General features: G+C 45.2%; 1 protein-coding gene across 1 annotated transcript in view; it reads left to right on the forward strand.

The window, feature by feature from the left end:
• Positions 1–15691, forward strand: part of MICAL2 (microtubule associated monooxygenase, calponin and LIM domain containing 2) — a 268887-nt gene that overhangs the window by 140054 nt on the left and 113142 nt on the right. The window contains 4 exon segments of the mRNA XM_078148458.1: positions 2455–2541; positions 10875–10982; positions 11216–11296; positions 12456–12642. Coding sequence (XP_078004584.1) covers positions 2455–2541; positions 10875–10982; positions 11216–11296; positions 12456–12642 — 463 coding nt within the window.

Genomic DNA, 15691 nt, shown 5'->3' on the forward strand with positions numbered 1-15691 from the left:
CTCATCTCTCCAGCTAGGTGAATTATGAGGGTGCAGTTCCTGTGTAATTAAGGGGGGCCTCTTTTCCCCAGGCTTTTGGGAAATATGAACACATTAGATTAACAAACAACTGGAACAGAGAAATGATTATAAACAAACAATTCTGGAAAGAAAAGTCCAGTGCCCTGCAAGCCATATGATGTAGCCCTGAACCATATACGTGTATGTATATGTATGTAATACATAGATTAAAAATCATGGGATGGGTTTAATCACTGTTTAGGATTATCTATCTTATGTCTCTCCACCATCCACTTGGATAATCAGGATAAGACTCAGGAGGTCTGTAAATGCATTTGCTTTAGCACACTGGGGTTAAGTCCTGGTGAGCCACCCCCAGGAAGAAGCAGGGGAAGTAGCTGTTTCTCACTTGGTGATTGCTCTGAGGCTCCAGGGCCCTCCTCACCCAAGGATCAAACCAAGATGGATCGCTTCTCCTGGGGCAGGAGAGGATGGGCAATGCATTTGATTTCAAACCCCATTGGTGGAAAAGTTGAACATCTGTTGAAAGGAAATAGAAGGAAACCTGACCCTGCTGTGTGACCTTAGGGACTATCCATGTCCCTTCTGTGCACCTCCTCTGCAGAAGGAGGAGGTCAAGCCTTGATCGCCTGCTCTGACATTTTGTGGTTCTGTTCCAGTGACACTGGAGTAGCCTTTAGGGAAAGACAGACCTTGGAACCCAGTGACACTGGAGTAGCCTTTAGGGAAAGACAGACCTTGGAACCCAGACCCCAAAATAGGATCTCATATAGATGGCTGATATTTATAATACCTATAATACATTTTCCAATACAGTCTGTTTTAGGTGGCCAGGGACCCTGAGATGGGGCATTCATTCCCTCTTGGAGCACTGATTCTAGATGCCTCTCAGTTGGGCTCAAGCGCTAGGGATGTAGATGATTGCCCTGAAGCCTGTATCTCTGTAGCCGGCCTGCCATCCTGAAGCAAGAAGAGGCCCCCTTTCCTGCCTAGCCCTCCACTAGCCAGGAGAAAGTATAGCAACCTAGCAACCCAATCACCTTCCCCAGCTCTTCCTTCCATCCTGCCCTTGACCCTGAGAGCTGTGCCCAAGTTAGGGCCTGCTTTGGTCACCTCCCTCTCTGATCAAAGGCCTTGGGTGAGGACTTTCCCAAGGGCTCCGGTACCATGGCCAGGGTTAGAGGGACAGGGACTGCCCCCTGCCTGTCCTCCTTCAGCTTGTCTGTCTCCAGGCCCGCCATCTGGATGGGTGCTGGCAGTTAGGCTCTGTCCACAGATACCTGGGGTTCACTCATTTAGCAAACCCAGAGGGCAGGGAATGGTGGCCCAGAAGCTGCTTACTGGGGTGTGGCTGATCCTCCCAGGTAATGGGCTTGGCACCATGCTGTTCTTAGCAAACAGCTCTGTCAGTGGCCTTTACTTTGGGCCCTCTTGGTTTCATGGATCATGCATTCATCCCATCCAATTTCTTTTATTACTTCTGAGGCTTCTTCTCAGAATGAACTTTTTTTTTTCCTTAAAGGAGGACACACCCAAGAAAGGCTGGGAACATGAGCAAAAGAGACAAAAAGCATCAGCTGTGGGCCTAGGGAATAATCCAAGATTTGGAATCTGAAAAGTCCCCAGCCTGGCCCATTTGTATCTTGGGATCATGTTGCCCCCACCCCACCCCCCAGCCACCCCAGGCTTTTTTATACATATACCCTTGTTGTGCCAGCAGAAAATATGGGGGAAACCTCCCCCTCAATCAAAAATAAATCTTCCACTCTGCTCTTCTCAAAGTAATGAAGAACCCCAACCCTCTGATGATCCTCACTTTACCAGCTTCATACCTAGCAATTAAAGGCCTTTTTGATCTATTTAACATGGTAAGGCCACGCTTAAAACAACAGACCTGTATGCCTTTGCCCACGAGTGCATTATTAGGTATATTTTGTGAAAAACTTTTTTAGAGGAATACTCGGGATCAGAGTCTGCAATAGATTCAAGAAGGGGCAGGGGGGAGGGCTGTGTTTAGATCAGCACAACACCCCATGCCCTCTTGGAATATTTTCCAATGTCTGCATCCCCTTGGCCATTCATACCAGGTTTCTTAGAACAAAAGTCATCAGCTCATCACCTTCAGAGCTGGACAGAGCCCATGGTAGTAGGTAAGCAGGACTGGGTTTGGAACCCAGCTCCTCTGACCCCAGTCCAGGGGTTGCTCTGTTACTGCTCTGGGCCCCTCTCTCCTAATCACAAAAACACTCAGCTCCGTGGCCCCTGGGTCACTTTTTGGCTGATCCCTTTATCATCTCAGGGTTGCCAATGAGCTGCTGGATGGGGGGTTGGGGGGGTGCTGTTGGGGGGGATTCCCAGCCCTTCAACTCTACCTATAGTTTTTTCCCAAGCCCTAGAGATGCCCAGTCTGACCTTGCCTCTGTTTCACCGTAGTCCTTTGTGCCAGGCGCTACTGGAAAGCCTAGGCCTCCTCCAAAGATGGACGCTAAGCAAAAGTTCTTTCAGCCAGACCCCAGCCAGGTATAGCCCTCGTTTACCTGCATTTGTGCTCCTCTGGCTGCACCCGGGTTTGTCATGTTATCATTGTGTGTTGACTTGGTGACAAGTGCACATAAGAAAAGATGGCTCTGTGTGGAGCGCGTGGCTGCTTTCCCCCTGTCCTTTCCTTTCCCCTCCTCCTCACATCCATTTGAATTATTTATTCCCTTTGTGTTGCATGGTTTAAAAAGACATCCGGTGTTCTAAAGGAACTCAACGTACTTAATTTTAAAGTTATGCTGTTGGCAGAATAGGACACCATGTCTTTTGCAGAAACCAGTTTCAAATGTAAGAATTAAAACATTGGTTATGTGGACCATGTGATGACATCTGCTGGCAATATGTGGTATTGCAGCTTCTAACAAATGCCTGGACAAAATGAAGACTCAATCTCGGGAAGCTACCTGCATATGGAAAGATAGAGGCATTGGGAGGAATTTACCTATAACCCAAGATAGTATGGAGGAGGTGAAAGGTAGCTCTGCAAATGCAAAAGGGAATTGTAAAGGGAAAATAGACTGCTAGGTGGGGACTAAGTTCCTAGTAGGCATAGTAGGAATTGGTGTTGCCGTATTAAAGAAGTGCCTCAGTGCAGGTGGATGACTCCTGGGGCCTGCCTCACTCCTGGGACCCCATTGAGTTCATGGAGGCAGAAGAGGGGCAGAAGGCTTCTTTGTGTGTGTGGGTGTGGGTGTCTGTGGGGAAATCAGACTTCATTTAGAGTGAGTTTGGCAGCAGACAAGGGTTCTGTGAAGCTGGTGATGCTGACAGAGTGAAGGCTTGAGGTGCTGAGAGAAGATGCTTATGTTGGGAGATGCAAGACCTGATTGTAGCCCTGGCCTGCTAGCTGGGGTCTCCCCTTTCTAGGCTTCTAGGATTGGACTCAAATCACCTGTTGGCATATTCTGTTGTTCTATTCCAGTGGCACTGGCCTCCTCTTAGACTGTAGAGGAAAATCCTTGGGACGCAGACCAAGAAAGAAAATCTCAGATGGATGGTGGGTCATGACCACCTAGCTAAAATGCATTTCTGATGTAGTCTGTCTTATGTCTCTAGGGACAGAGTGGAGGCATTTCTGAGTTCAGGTGGCCTTCAGGATTGCTGTGCCTGCTGGGCATCCCTTTGCTGGAAGCCTTGTTTCTCCCTTCAGTCTTGAGCTCTGCAGATATTATATGTGCAGGGAAGCTGGCAGACGGCATTATGGCATCATCATGGAGAGCCGGTTTGGTGTGATGGGTAGAGCATTGGAGGAAGACCTGAGGTTGAATCCCACCTTAGACCCCAGTTGCATGATGCTGTGCAAGTCATTTAAATTCTCCCAGCCTCAGTTTCCTCATCTATAAAGAAGAGATAATAAAACCGCCAATTTCTTAGTACTGTTGGGAAGATTAGATGAGATAACATATGTAAAGCCTTTTGTAAATCTTAAAGTGTTCTCACCTTCTGATGAATATCTCTAGTGCCCCCCCATCCCAGACAAAAATATATTGTTATTATTTTAATATTTTATGTTGTTAGTTATTATCAGTAATTTTTATTGCTAATGCTAGTTGTACGATCAGGAGCAGTGAATTCAACTGCTGTTGCTTGAGAGACTCTCAAGTGATGGATTCAGTTGCCACCCCATGACTGGAGAATGAGTTTCTAGAGCAGGAGTTCCCCACAGATTAAATCACAGCCCAGTCTAGACCCTCCCTTCCTCACTCCCCCCCCTCCAAAAAAGGAGAAAATGGCCCAACAACTGAAAAGAAATAGAGCCCGAGGCTGTTTGTGTGAACTAGGTAAACATTTTAAAGCAGGTGCTGATTTAGCATGATAAATGACCTCGTTTAGTCCTAAGTGGTCTGGATCTGAGGACCTCACTGAGTACTCTATCCTTACTTCTTCGCGGAGAGAGTCTATGGAATGAGCTGATTCTTCAGTGACCTGAACTTGCCTCAACTCTGGGGAATTAGAGAGAGAGAGAGAAACATGCTACATGGGAACTAGGGTCTAGTGCTCAGTAAACTTCTGGCAGCCAGCTTGTCTGTGTTACTGCACTAGACCCTTTCACCCAGGATTCCAAGGTTCTGGAAATAAACACCCTCCTTCCTAGTCATCAGCCTTGGCCAAACCTATAATGAAGAGCATATGTTCCTTCTTGGAACCCTCAACTTGATTCACAGACATCGAATCCTGAGGCTGGGCAAGAGGAGTCAGATTGTAGAAATCTGAACCTCTTGGGCAATTCCTTTAATCTTCCCAGACTCAGTTTCCTCTGTAAAAATGATGGGGGTTGGATTAGATGGCCTCTGGGGTCCCTGCCATCTCTACATCTATGGTCTATGATCCTTCTTTGTTAAGGAACACAATTCCAGAGAGCCAGTTTAATGTGGCATTGTCAAAGCCCACTGTCTTTGCCCTTAAGTGTCCCAATATTTTAATCCTAAGGCAGTCTTGTGTGGCCAATGCTTGGTACCCAGCCTTCCTCCCCTGCATCCACTTGACCAGCCCAGTGAACCTGCTTCTCTGGACTTGTTGGCCACCTCTTCATGAGGACTACTCCACTGACCTGAGGACTCTGTCCTTTTCCCATGATGGGGAGAGAGGTCCCTATTAATTCAGTTAACTCATCAAACAGCCATTGGGAGGGGGGGTTGTTTATACAACAGAGAATTGCCCAACCTAGCATTGACTCAAGGTGAGTGGTAAGTCATCGCCCAGCTTAGACTGTATGCCTTGAAGATCTCAGTCTTCACCGTGGAGGATGGCAACTCATGGAAGAAGCGAATTTCTCTAATTGGACATCAGGAGCTGCTTTTCTCCAGTGTTTAAAACTGGATTGGTGGCACTTGTTTGGCGTTATGCCTGGATTTCTGGGAGCACTGGACAAGTCCCAGCTCTGAGACCTCTGTGGTCTGCCTCTAAGAGCATCAGTCTCAAGTGCTCACACCTCAAGGCTGTCTCTTCTGCCCTGAGGGAGAAGATGGGATGAACCCTGATCTGTTTGAGCTCAAGAGAGAGTCGTTTGGAAAGCGCTCCTTTATTTTGGCCTGACTCCTCCAGAGAGGAGAATGGAAAACAGCTCAATTCCTTAAGCTTTAAGCAGTATCCCATAGTCATCCTAGAAGCACCTATAACTTCCTAACTTGTAGTGTTTGAGAGTGGGAAGCTCCGGTCCTCCCAAATGTGCCAAATATCATCCCTTGCCTTTTCTCAGGTTTGCTACCCAATGGAAAGGCATTGTCCCAGAGGACAATTGGGGTTTGAACATCCACTATAAACAGGAATTTCAGACAACAGAACCTTGTGAGGTTGTGGCTCAGGGCCTTGGCCCCTCTTGGAGTTTCACTGATGCAATAATTCAATTTCCACAATGCCTGAGGCCCTAGACTGTAATGGAATGTGGCACCGTTTTCTAATAGGACCTTGCATGAAGTCATTAAATTACCCATTGGTTGAGTCAGCCTCCACTGGTATTCTTTGGAAGAGCCTCAAACAGCTACACCCATTGGGTAACATGGTTCTGTTGCCAGTAAATGCAGGGGCTGGGCATATGCTGGGCCAGTAAATTGTTGTCTTCTAAAGATAGGTGTTTGTCCAAGTATAAACAGGGAAAGACTTTAAAGAAGGATCCACTGTTCCCTCCAATGAGTTAGAGTTATTGTGTGTGTAAGCGGGGGGGGGGAAGGGGGGAAGGAATACTTTCTACAAAAATGAATTGTCATCATCATCGTCATCATTATAAAGGTCTGCAGGCTTGGTAAGTGCTTCTATCAAGTTTTAGAGAGCCCTTCACACATACACACACACACACACACACACACACACACACACAATCCAGGTTGCCATTAGTCGATTAAGCAGCTAAGCAACGCTCTCTGGGCCCAGTTGTCCAATTCCAAAACAACTTATTTCTACCATTACCCAGCTCACGTCTACCATTTTGTCCACGAGAATTTCATAGGGGGCTTTGTTGACATCTATGCTAAAATCCTTGCTAAGACTGTGTTGTTCTCCAGATGTACCATTTTGCTAATCCTATCTTTAAAAAGGAATTAAGCAACATGATTTTAAGTACCTCCTAGGCACTAGGGATACAAGAATCAAAAGGCAATAGTCCCTAATCCTCTAGAAGCTTGCATTCTATTGGCAAAAATAAAACAATACATTTAAGTAGATACAAGATCCATATGAAATAAATCCAAGATGATTTCAGGGATGGTGGGAGGCGCTAATAGTTGGGAGATTGCCAGGTATGGCCTCCTGTAGGAGGTGGTGTGTAAGTTGAGCTGTGGAAGAAGGTCAGGACTCTCAAGAGGCAGATGGGGAGGGGGGAGAGGGAGGGTCTGTACAAAAGCACGGAGGCTGGAGGTGAGATACCCTGTGTGCAGAAGAGCAGTTTGGACGGTAGAGTGCATGACCGGGAGTGATAGGTATTAAGTCTGGAAAGAGAGGCTGGAGAGCTAGATTGTGAAGGGCTTTAAATGCCAAACAAAGGAGTTTTCATTTGAGCCTAGAGGCAATGGGGAGCCACTGGGGTTTCTTGAGCAGAGGAGTGACGTGATCAGACCTGTGTTTTAGGGATGTCACTGTGTTAGCTTGTAGAGAGGATGAGTTGGGAGCAGCTAGGTGGCACAGTGAATAGAGCACTGACCCTGGAGTCAGGAGGACCAGACCAGACATTTGACACTTACTAGCTGTGAAACCCTGGGCAAGTCACTTAACCCCAGTTGCCTCAAAAAAAAAAAAAAAAAAGAGGATGGGTTGGAGAGTGGAGAGACTTGAAGCAGGGAGACCAAGACAGGACGTTGTAGTCAATCCAGGAGGCAATAGAGAGCTTCTCAAGCAAGGTGGGAGATGGTCAACCCTGTGCTTTGAGAAGATAATTTTGATGTGTTTAATATGATTGTACATATAGAGCCTATATCATATTTCATGCTGTCTGGGAGGGGAGGGGAGAAATTTTAGAACTCAAAATCTTATCAAAGTGAATGTTGAAAACTAAAAATAAATAAATTTAGTTTTTAGAAAAAGAGAATATAATTTTGGCATCTGTGTTTGAGAATAGTTTGGAAAGGGAGAAAACCAAGCAGGGAGGCCAAAAATTTAAAAACACAAACAAAAAAAGGAAATAACATTAACCTGGCCTGAGCCGGTTTTTATGGAAGCCTGCTGGTTCATAGCCAGCAGTCTCTGCAGAAGTGATCCTGCTCCGTCTTTACCTATAGCCTTGTTGAATGGATTGGTACCTTAGGCTTCCTGACATTACGACACACTTTTACCCCCAAGCTCAGGGATTCCCTTCTCCTGTCCCCTTATTTACACGTTGTAAATAAGACAGTCAATCTCAGAAGAAGCCTCTTCGTTGTTGTCGTTAGAAAATCCTCCCCCCCCCAGTCTCATTCCACTCTTTACGTTAATGCCTCTTCAACTCAAATTGCTCATAAGTTGTGACTGAAATTGCTTATTAGCCCTCCCTCATGACAGAAAAACACCTAAGTACAACCAGCCAGGTCAGTGACTGTTAGAGTGTATGCAGCATTCCCCCTCCCCAGTTCCCCCATGGACCCACCAAAATAGAGGTACATCTATTTCTTCATGCCTTCTCTTGAGCAGAAGTTTGCCATCAGTCGTTCAGTGATCAGTCTCCCATTGGTGTTATTTTTGTTGACATTACTGCAGTTTTGCTTGTTTTATATTGTCCATTCATGCCAGTCTTTTCATGAATATCTGAATTCTTCATATTCAGCATTTCTTGTAGAGCAATGATTTTCCATAACAGTCACATACCAATCATGGTTTGTTCAGCCAGTGGGCATCCACTGGGTTGGATTTTTCCCAGGGTTTTTTTAAATTTTGTTTTGTTTAGTTTTGGCTACCATAAATAGTATTGCTATGAATATTTTGGGACTGGTAGAACCAAGCCCTAACCCTGCCCCACTCAAATCCTTCCTTATAATAAAGAAAAACACTTAACCAGTGCTTTTCCTGTCAGATTTACTTAAGTCTACCTTTTGATGAGGGAAGGACACTTTCAGCCCCAACCCTCATTCTAGCCACATCTGCTATATGTTGAAGGTTGTAGGATTGTGAAGCTGGGTGCCGAGGAATTCCAACCACTGGTCTTGGGGTCAGTGATAAGGTTCAAGGGCCAGCCATCCTATGGGTTAGCGTACTAATATTATTCAGATGGGTTTTTTCAGAGTACTTAGGAGTTATATAATGTGTTAATTCTTCCAGTAGACTTTAAGGTCTGCCTTGGCCCTTCTTAGGGAACAGACCCGTTTGTGTTTGGCTAATCAGGCATCTTGAGAAGGCTAGGGGTCCCTATTTAGTGGGAGAGTGATGTGGGGTGTTTGGGGGTTGGCATGGCCTGGAATGTTTCCAAAGTTTGGTGGTGTGCTGTGTAGCTATTTTCTAGGAGAGTGACTCAGGAGTGACCGAGTGACAGGAGTGATATTCTGCCCCCTTGTTCGCATTCTCACCCAGTCCTGGCCTCTGACTTTGCTGCCAGTGTTCCTTCCACGTCTTGCAGAGGCTTCATACAGATATAGCTGAACCCTGCTCCCGACACCACCCCATGCCATTTTCTTTGCCCACATTACGTTTGGAGGCAGGCTGGCCCTGGGTATAGTTTTCACAAAGGTCTTCTTTTGGGAAGTTTCTTGCTCTGCAGTGTCCCATTCATGTTGGACTCACCTCACTGGCAAGCTTGCCTCGCCTTGTGGGCTGCCCAAGGATGCTGAATGCCAGCACAAGGGGAGAGGACAGAAGACTCCAAGGAGGAGTGTGCCCTGGGGTGGAGGGGCAGTGTCTGGTTTTGCTTTGGTTTTGTTTTGTTTTTTTTGTAACTCCCATTCTCCCTTAGTTCTTAGAGTGCATTATAAAGACTGTGGAAGGATAGATCATATTTTGTGCCTCCTCGTTTCTTTGAATGAAACTTTTATATGAAGAGATGGGACAGGAGATAAAGGATGGGAACAGGGGATAGAGGATGAGAGCAGGGGTTAGAGGCTGGAGATAGGGCATAAAGGATAGAGGATGGGGAGAAGGGACAGGGAAGAGGATGAGACTTGGCATTCCAACGGTGAAAGGAACTCCCGGGTGAGGAAATTCCATCTACCAATGCAGACTGCTCTGCTACTTACAGAGTTGCCTAGTTTCTGACCAGTATATGTCCATAAATGTCCACCCCATATAAACCTAATACACAGAGCATTCCTGAAGCAAATATCTGTTGTTGAATTAGGGAAGAGCTTTGAACAAGTCTCTTATCTGTTTCCCCACTTCCCATCTGCTCTGACCTCCACCTCCCTCCAACCCCAAGTAGTTATTAGCTAGAAGCCTTTTGGTTAGACAGACTCTATGTACTAGGGATTGAAGCAGGATTAGGGGCTCTGTGGTATAGTAGAAAGAATGCTGCTATTAAGAAGCCTGAGTTGCTGTAATAATACTGACTCGCTTTTATTCAGGTACACAGCTTAGTAGCTTTTAAGTTTGAAACTTAATAAGTGTGCAACTGCACTAGGACTTTTGGGACACCATTGTCTAATGCTCTAATGAACACTTGAAAGTTTGCAAAGAGCTTTATATGCATCGCCTCTTTTGATCCTCACAGCAGCCCTTGTGAGGCAGGTGCCATTGTTATACCTATTTTGCCGATGAGGAAACTGAGGCTCAGAGGAGTTAAATGACTCAGTGGTGGGAAGTATCTGAGGTCTTCTTTGAGGGTCTAGCACTTTATCTAGTAGTAGGTTATCATTATAATTTGCCAGGCTTCCAACTGGACTTTGGGGCCTTGGGCAAATTGCTTCCCATCCCTAGGCTTCGGTTTGCTCCTCTAATATGAGATTGGACTTGGGAGTTAGTCTCTATGAGTCTGGCCTCTTGAGAGCACCTAGGTGGTACCATGGATAGAGGGTTGGACGTGAAATTAGGAAGACCTCAGACTCTGCTGCTGACTTTGAGAAGGACCCTGGGCTAGTCACTGAGAAGAGAACTATGCGTGCCTCAGTTTCCTCATCCGTACTCTAAGTCCCTTCCAGCTCTAAATCTGTGATCCTCTTCTGAGATGGCTCGATGTTGTTACAAGGCTAACTACAATGCATGGGATTCCATTCCTTTCAGTTTGAAGCCCTTTTTGTCCCTTGCTGGGGGCCAGGGTGGGAGCTCATCTGCTGCAGCTTATGTGTTTGTGTGCCTCCCTCCTCTCTTGGTCTGGTTTGCTTCTTTTTTTCCCCCTCCCCCTCCAACCACCATCTCACTGTCCTTTCCTTAAAAAATAAACTTTCCTCTTGCTTTTCTTCTCTATTACTGCCTCTGTGATGCGGTAGATGACAGTAGGGAAAGTGTCTCGAGGAATAGGGGCAGTGGCTGAAGTTCTGGTCAATCTGTATATGAATGATCACAGACCCAAGACCCAGGCTGCTTCTCCAGAGCGGGTAAGACTGCCTCCCCCCCCCCCCCGCCAGTGACCTCTCCCTTGAAAAAAAAGATGCTGCAAGGCCCTGATTCCCATCCTGTTCAGATCCCTGGCTCCCCTGCCTCCTATGCTCTGAGAAGGGTGGACTAGCAAGACAACCTTTAGCCCTAGTTTGTTGTTCTGCCCCCTTGATGACCATGTCACTTGAAAAAGTAAATGTGCCCCCAAACTGATCATTTTGATTGAATTTAGAGGACGGTAATGGACCAAACATCCCTCCCACCCAATTCATCTCCTTCTTCAACTGAGTCCCCTCCTGGCTGGGATCACCAGGTATTACATTATTCAAAACCACTAACTTGGTTTGAATCCAGCACTTCTTCCTTTCACCTCCCCTTGACATAATTACTAAGCTAACTGGTGCGTATTTATCTCCTCTCCCCACCCCACCCCCATGGGCTCTGTGAACTTAACCTTTGATTGCTTAATACTAAGGAACTCCAGGTAATAAACTTGTGTGTGTGTGTGTGTGTGTGTGTGTGTGTGTGTGTGTGTGTGTATGTATGTGTGTATGTGTATGAAGGTCTTGGGTTGGGCAAACTTTGCTTGCCTTCCATAAGTTACTAATGTACACTTCATTGGGACTGGAATGGAAAATGTCACATTTCCCATTTGGTCACTTTTAGCTTGTCTTCTCTTGGAAAAACATTGTTTTATGCTCCTGTTCAACATGTTATTAAGGTCATGGGGAGGGAGGAAAGGCAGAGGGTCCATGTAGATAGAAGACAAGAAGGCTTGGGTTCAAGCCTCACCTCTGACATGTACCAGCTGTCTGACTTATGAGGAAGATGCCACCTTTCAGTGTTCCAAGACAACTCTCAAAAACTATCCCCTACAAGATCTCATCGAAGAAGGGTAGTTCCACACCAGGAGTTCCCTGCTGATAAAATCTCAGGTCTAGGCAAAAAAAAATGTAGGGTAGGGTTGGGGTTGGAGAACTTTTAAAAAATAGTAATTATCAGAATCTTGGAGCAGACTCAATTTGGAAAACAACACTGAAATCCTAAAGTTTTGCCATACGGACATGGTGTTACAGTATCCCAGGCAGGAAAATATTTTTTTCTCAGCCCCTCCATTTCTAGGTATTTTTTCTGCCCTCTACAGTAGGGGAGGATGCTGTAGTGGGCTGAGCCTTTGTCTGTAGAGGCAGTAGGCCTGGGTTCCCTTGCTTGCTCTGCTGCTCCCTACTGGTCTTGCCTTAGATGAGCCCCTTCCTTTGGGGGAGGGGAGGCTCAGTTTCCTCACCTGTGGAATGAAGGAGTTAGACTAAGATGGCATCTTGGGAGTTGTTCATCAGCTTTAAGCCATAGGTTCTTGCAAGGCCAGCCTGCATGCTAGGACATCTTGGGTTTTTGCTGGCATTGGTGGTTACAATCCAAGACTCTTCTCTTCTGACTGGCTGTTTTTCTCCTTCCTTCTTCTATGTCCCCAGGGATCTTTGAAAAAAGAATTCCCCCAGAACCTGGGAGGAAGCGACATCTGCTATTTCTGTAAGAGGCGTGTGTACGTGATGGAGCGCCTGAGTGCTGAGGGCCACTTCTTTCACAGGGAATGCTTCAGATGTGAGATCTGCTCTACCACACTTCGCCTGGCTGTCTATGCCTTTGATGCAGATGAAGGTAAACCCCTTGAGTGGCTACCTTAAAGAGCAACATCCTAGGGAATTCCCAAGTTGGGGAGAGAGGAGGGCTGAGCCCTTACAGCCTGTAGACAGATAGGTCTATGGTCTTATGAGTCTTATGGTCTTATGGGTCCTTCTCCTAGAAGGACCTTCCCCTGGGCCTTGGCCCTGGAGCCTCCTGAGGGCTCAATTGCACTTACTGGGCAGAAGGATTACTGCACTGAGCTGGATTTAGCATGTCTATGACCTTTGTTGATGCCTGCCTTGGACCATTACCATTTTACAGATGCCTGGGCAAGTCACTTAACCTCATGGTGCTAACTCTCTAAAACTATGTGTTGCAGAGAATATGGCAGCCTGCACTGGTAGAGATTCCTCATTTAGAACTTCCCAGTGTCATAAAAGGTCCAGTCTCTTTATCTCCTCTAAAAGAAGGAAGACCTAGGTTCCGAGATTACCTGCAGACAATTATTAGCTGTGGGACCCCAGAGAAAGTCACTAAACTTCTCTTGGCTTTAGTTCTTATTGTACAGAATGAATGAAGTAGACTCATTAGCCTCTGAAGGTCCCTTCCAAAACTCTAGGCTTGTGGTTCTGTGAAGGGTTATGGTTGGGTCTTCTCATGCCAGGGAAACTGAGTGGGCTCTCTGTCTATAACTAGGGTTTTTGTTGGTTGTGTTTTTAAGCCTAGCCAAGATGAAGTTTGGGGGGCTGCTCTGTACTTAGGCCATCCGTGATCCCATCCTTAGGAATAGCATCTCTAAATTTTTATCATTAGGAGGGTCCTGAAGTTCAGGATCACATCATTGTCCTCCAGTTCGCTGATATTGGCTCTATTCTCTAGTGAATCAGAATGGAAGACTTTGCTTTTCAGGGCAGGAAGGGAGGAAGATAGATTGAGTAGATGTTACATGTAGATAGAAGAATGTTATGTAGAGATGCTATATATGAATATTATATGTAGATTATTATATGCATGTTATATGTAGGTGGAAGAGTGTTATGTAGGTAGAGATGGGAGGAAGATAGAGTAGATGTTACATGTAGGTAGAAGAATGTTACGTAGAGATGTTATGCACGAATGTTATATGTAGATTATTATATTAATGTTATATGTAGGTAGAAGAGTGTTATGTGGATAGAGATGGGAGGAAGATAGATTCAGTAGATGTTATATGTAAGTAGAAGAATGTTATGAACAAAGTCATAGAAGAGGGAATAAATAAGATGTGCTAGGAAAGAGATTGGCTGTAAAGTTTAGCCATCCCATAGTAGGAGCAGCTCAGTAGCACAGTGGACAAAGCGCTGAGCCTGGAGTCAGGAAGACCTGAGTTCAAATATGACTTCAGACACTAGCTATATGACCCTGGCCAAGTCACTGAACCTCTGTTTGCCTCAGTTTCCCCATCTGTAAAATAGAGAATCATAATAGCACCTACCTCCAAGGTTGTTGTGAGGATCAAATGAAATCACAATTGTAAAGCACTTAGCCCTGTGCTTGGCACATAGTAAGTGCTATATCAATGTTAGTTATTATTATTATTATTATTATTTTCATCATCATCATCATCATCAGAGTTAGTAAACAAGTAGAGTACTGTGTGGGGCTGGTCTAGGTAAACAGAGCCACACCAACTGCTGTCTTCATTAGCACAATACAGATCTCTTAAAGAATATAAGCTCCTTGAGGAGCTTATATCCCATATTGTATTCCCCAGAGACTAGCATAGTACTGGGCACATAGTAAATGGTCCTTTAAAAATGCTTGTTGAATTTAGTTGGACCCTTTCCAAAATAACTTTGGCTTTCTCAAGTTTTAAGCTTTGCTCAGTAATGGTCTCATTATCAATGTCTACCTCTTGACAGAGGAAGTGGCACTTAAATGATAATTGCAATTGAACAAGCTTTTGGTAAGTCCCAGAAGATGTAGATATTTCAATTTAATTTATGAGACATTTGTTAAGCCCCTGTTATGTGGAAGGCACTGTGCTAGGTCCTGGAGATACAAAAGATAAAAATAAAAACAGCCCTTGCCTGCCCTTATAAAAAGTAGTAGCAGCAGCAGCAGCAGCAGCAGAAGTAGCAGTAGTAATAATAACTAGCATTTATATAGTGCTTTAAGGTTTCCAAAGTACTTTACATATGTTATCTTATTTAAAGTCCTTAAAATTTACTAGGGGAAGGGGCAGCTAGGTGAATAGAGCTATGGCCTTGGAGTCAGAAGGAACTGAGTTCAAATCCAGCCTCAGACATTTGACACTTACTAGCTGTGTTACCCTGGGCAAGTCACTTAATCCTGATCGCCTCACCAAAAAGTAAAAAAAAAAATTGGGGGGAGACACAACTTATACACAAATGAATCAATACAATATAAATTGAGGAGGGAAAGAGCAATAGCAACTTTGGAGAACTGTGGAACATGGGAGAGGTGCTAGAGGGCCTGGACAGGGCCAAGTGTCTTGATTTTCAAAGTAGGGAAGAGAATGAGCCTAAAAACTGGAGGCTAGTGACCTTGACTTTGATTCTTGGCAAAATCCTCAATCATGTTATGATAGGGATCGTTCCTGGCCACCTAGAACAGGAAACTGTGACCACAGAGAGTTAACAATGGCTTTCTCAAGAGCAGAGCATGCCAGACTAACCACATTTCTGTTTTGGATAGGATTACTATACTGGTAGGTGAAGGAAATACTGTGGATATAGTTTGCTTAGATTTTGGCAAAGCATTTGACAGTCTTTCATGTTCTCCCTGCAGATAAGATGGAAAGGGGAGAATTAGGTTTTAGTCTCGAGTGAATTCAGATGAAGTTGAATGAAAGGCATTGTAGTGTTGTGGATTGGGCAAAACCTGATGACTTGGAGACCAAAAAAATCCCACTTCATGCACTTAACCAATATAACCCTAGGCAAGTCACATTTCCTTGGGTCTCAGTTTCCTGATCTGCACAGTAAGAGGATTGGTCCCCTCCAGTCATAAATCTGTGATCTCATCAATGACCAAACTAACCATTAGTGTTTCAGAGACAACTTGGAAGATTTCTGCTGCA

The sequence above is a fragment of the Phascolarctos cinereus genome, unplaced genomic scaffold (genome assembly GCF_003287225.1).
Source record: "Phascolarctos cinereus isolate Bilbo 61053 unplaced genomic scaffold, phaCin_HiC Scaffold_9;HRSCAF=440, whole genome shotgun sequence".
NCBI lineage: Eukaryota > Metazoa > Chordata > Mammalia > Diprotodontia > Phascolarctidae > Phascolarctos > Phascolarctos cinereus.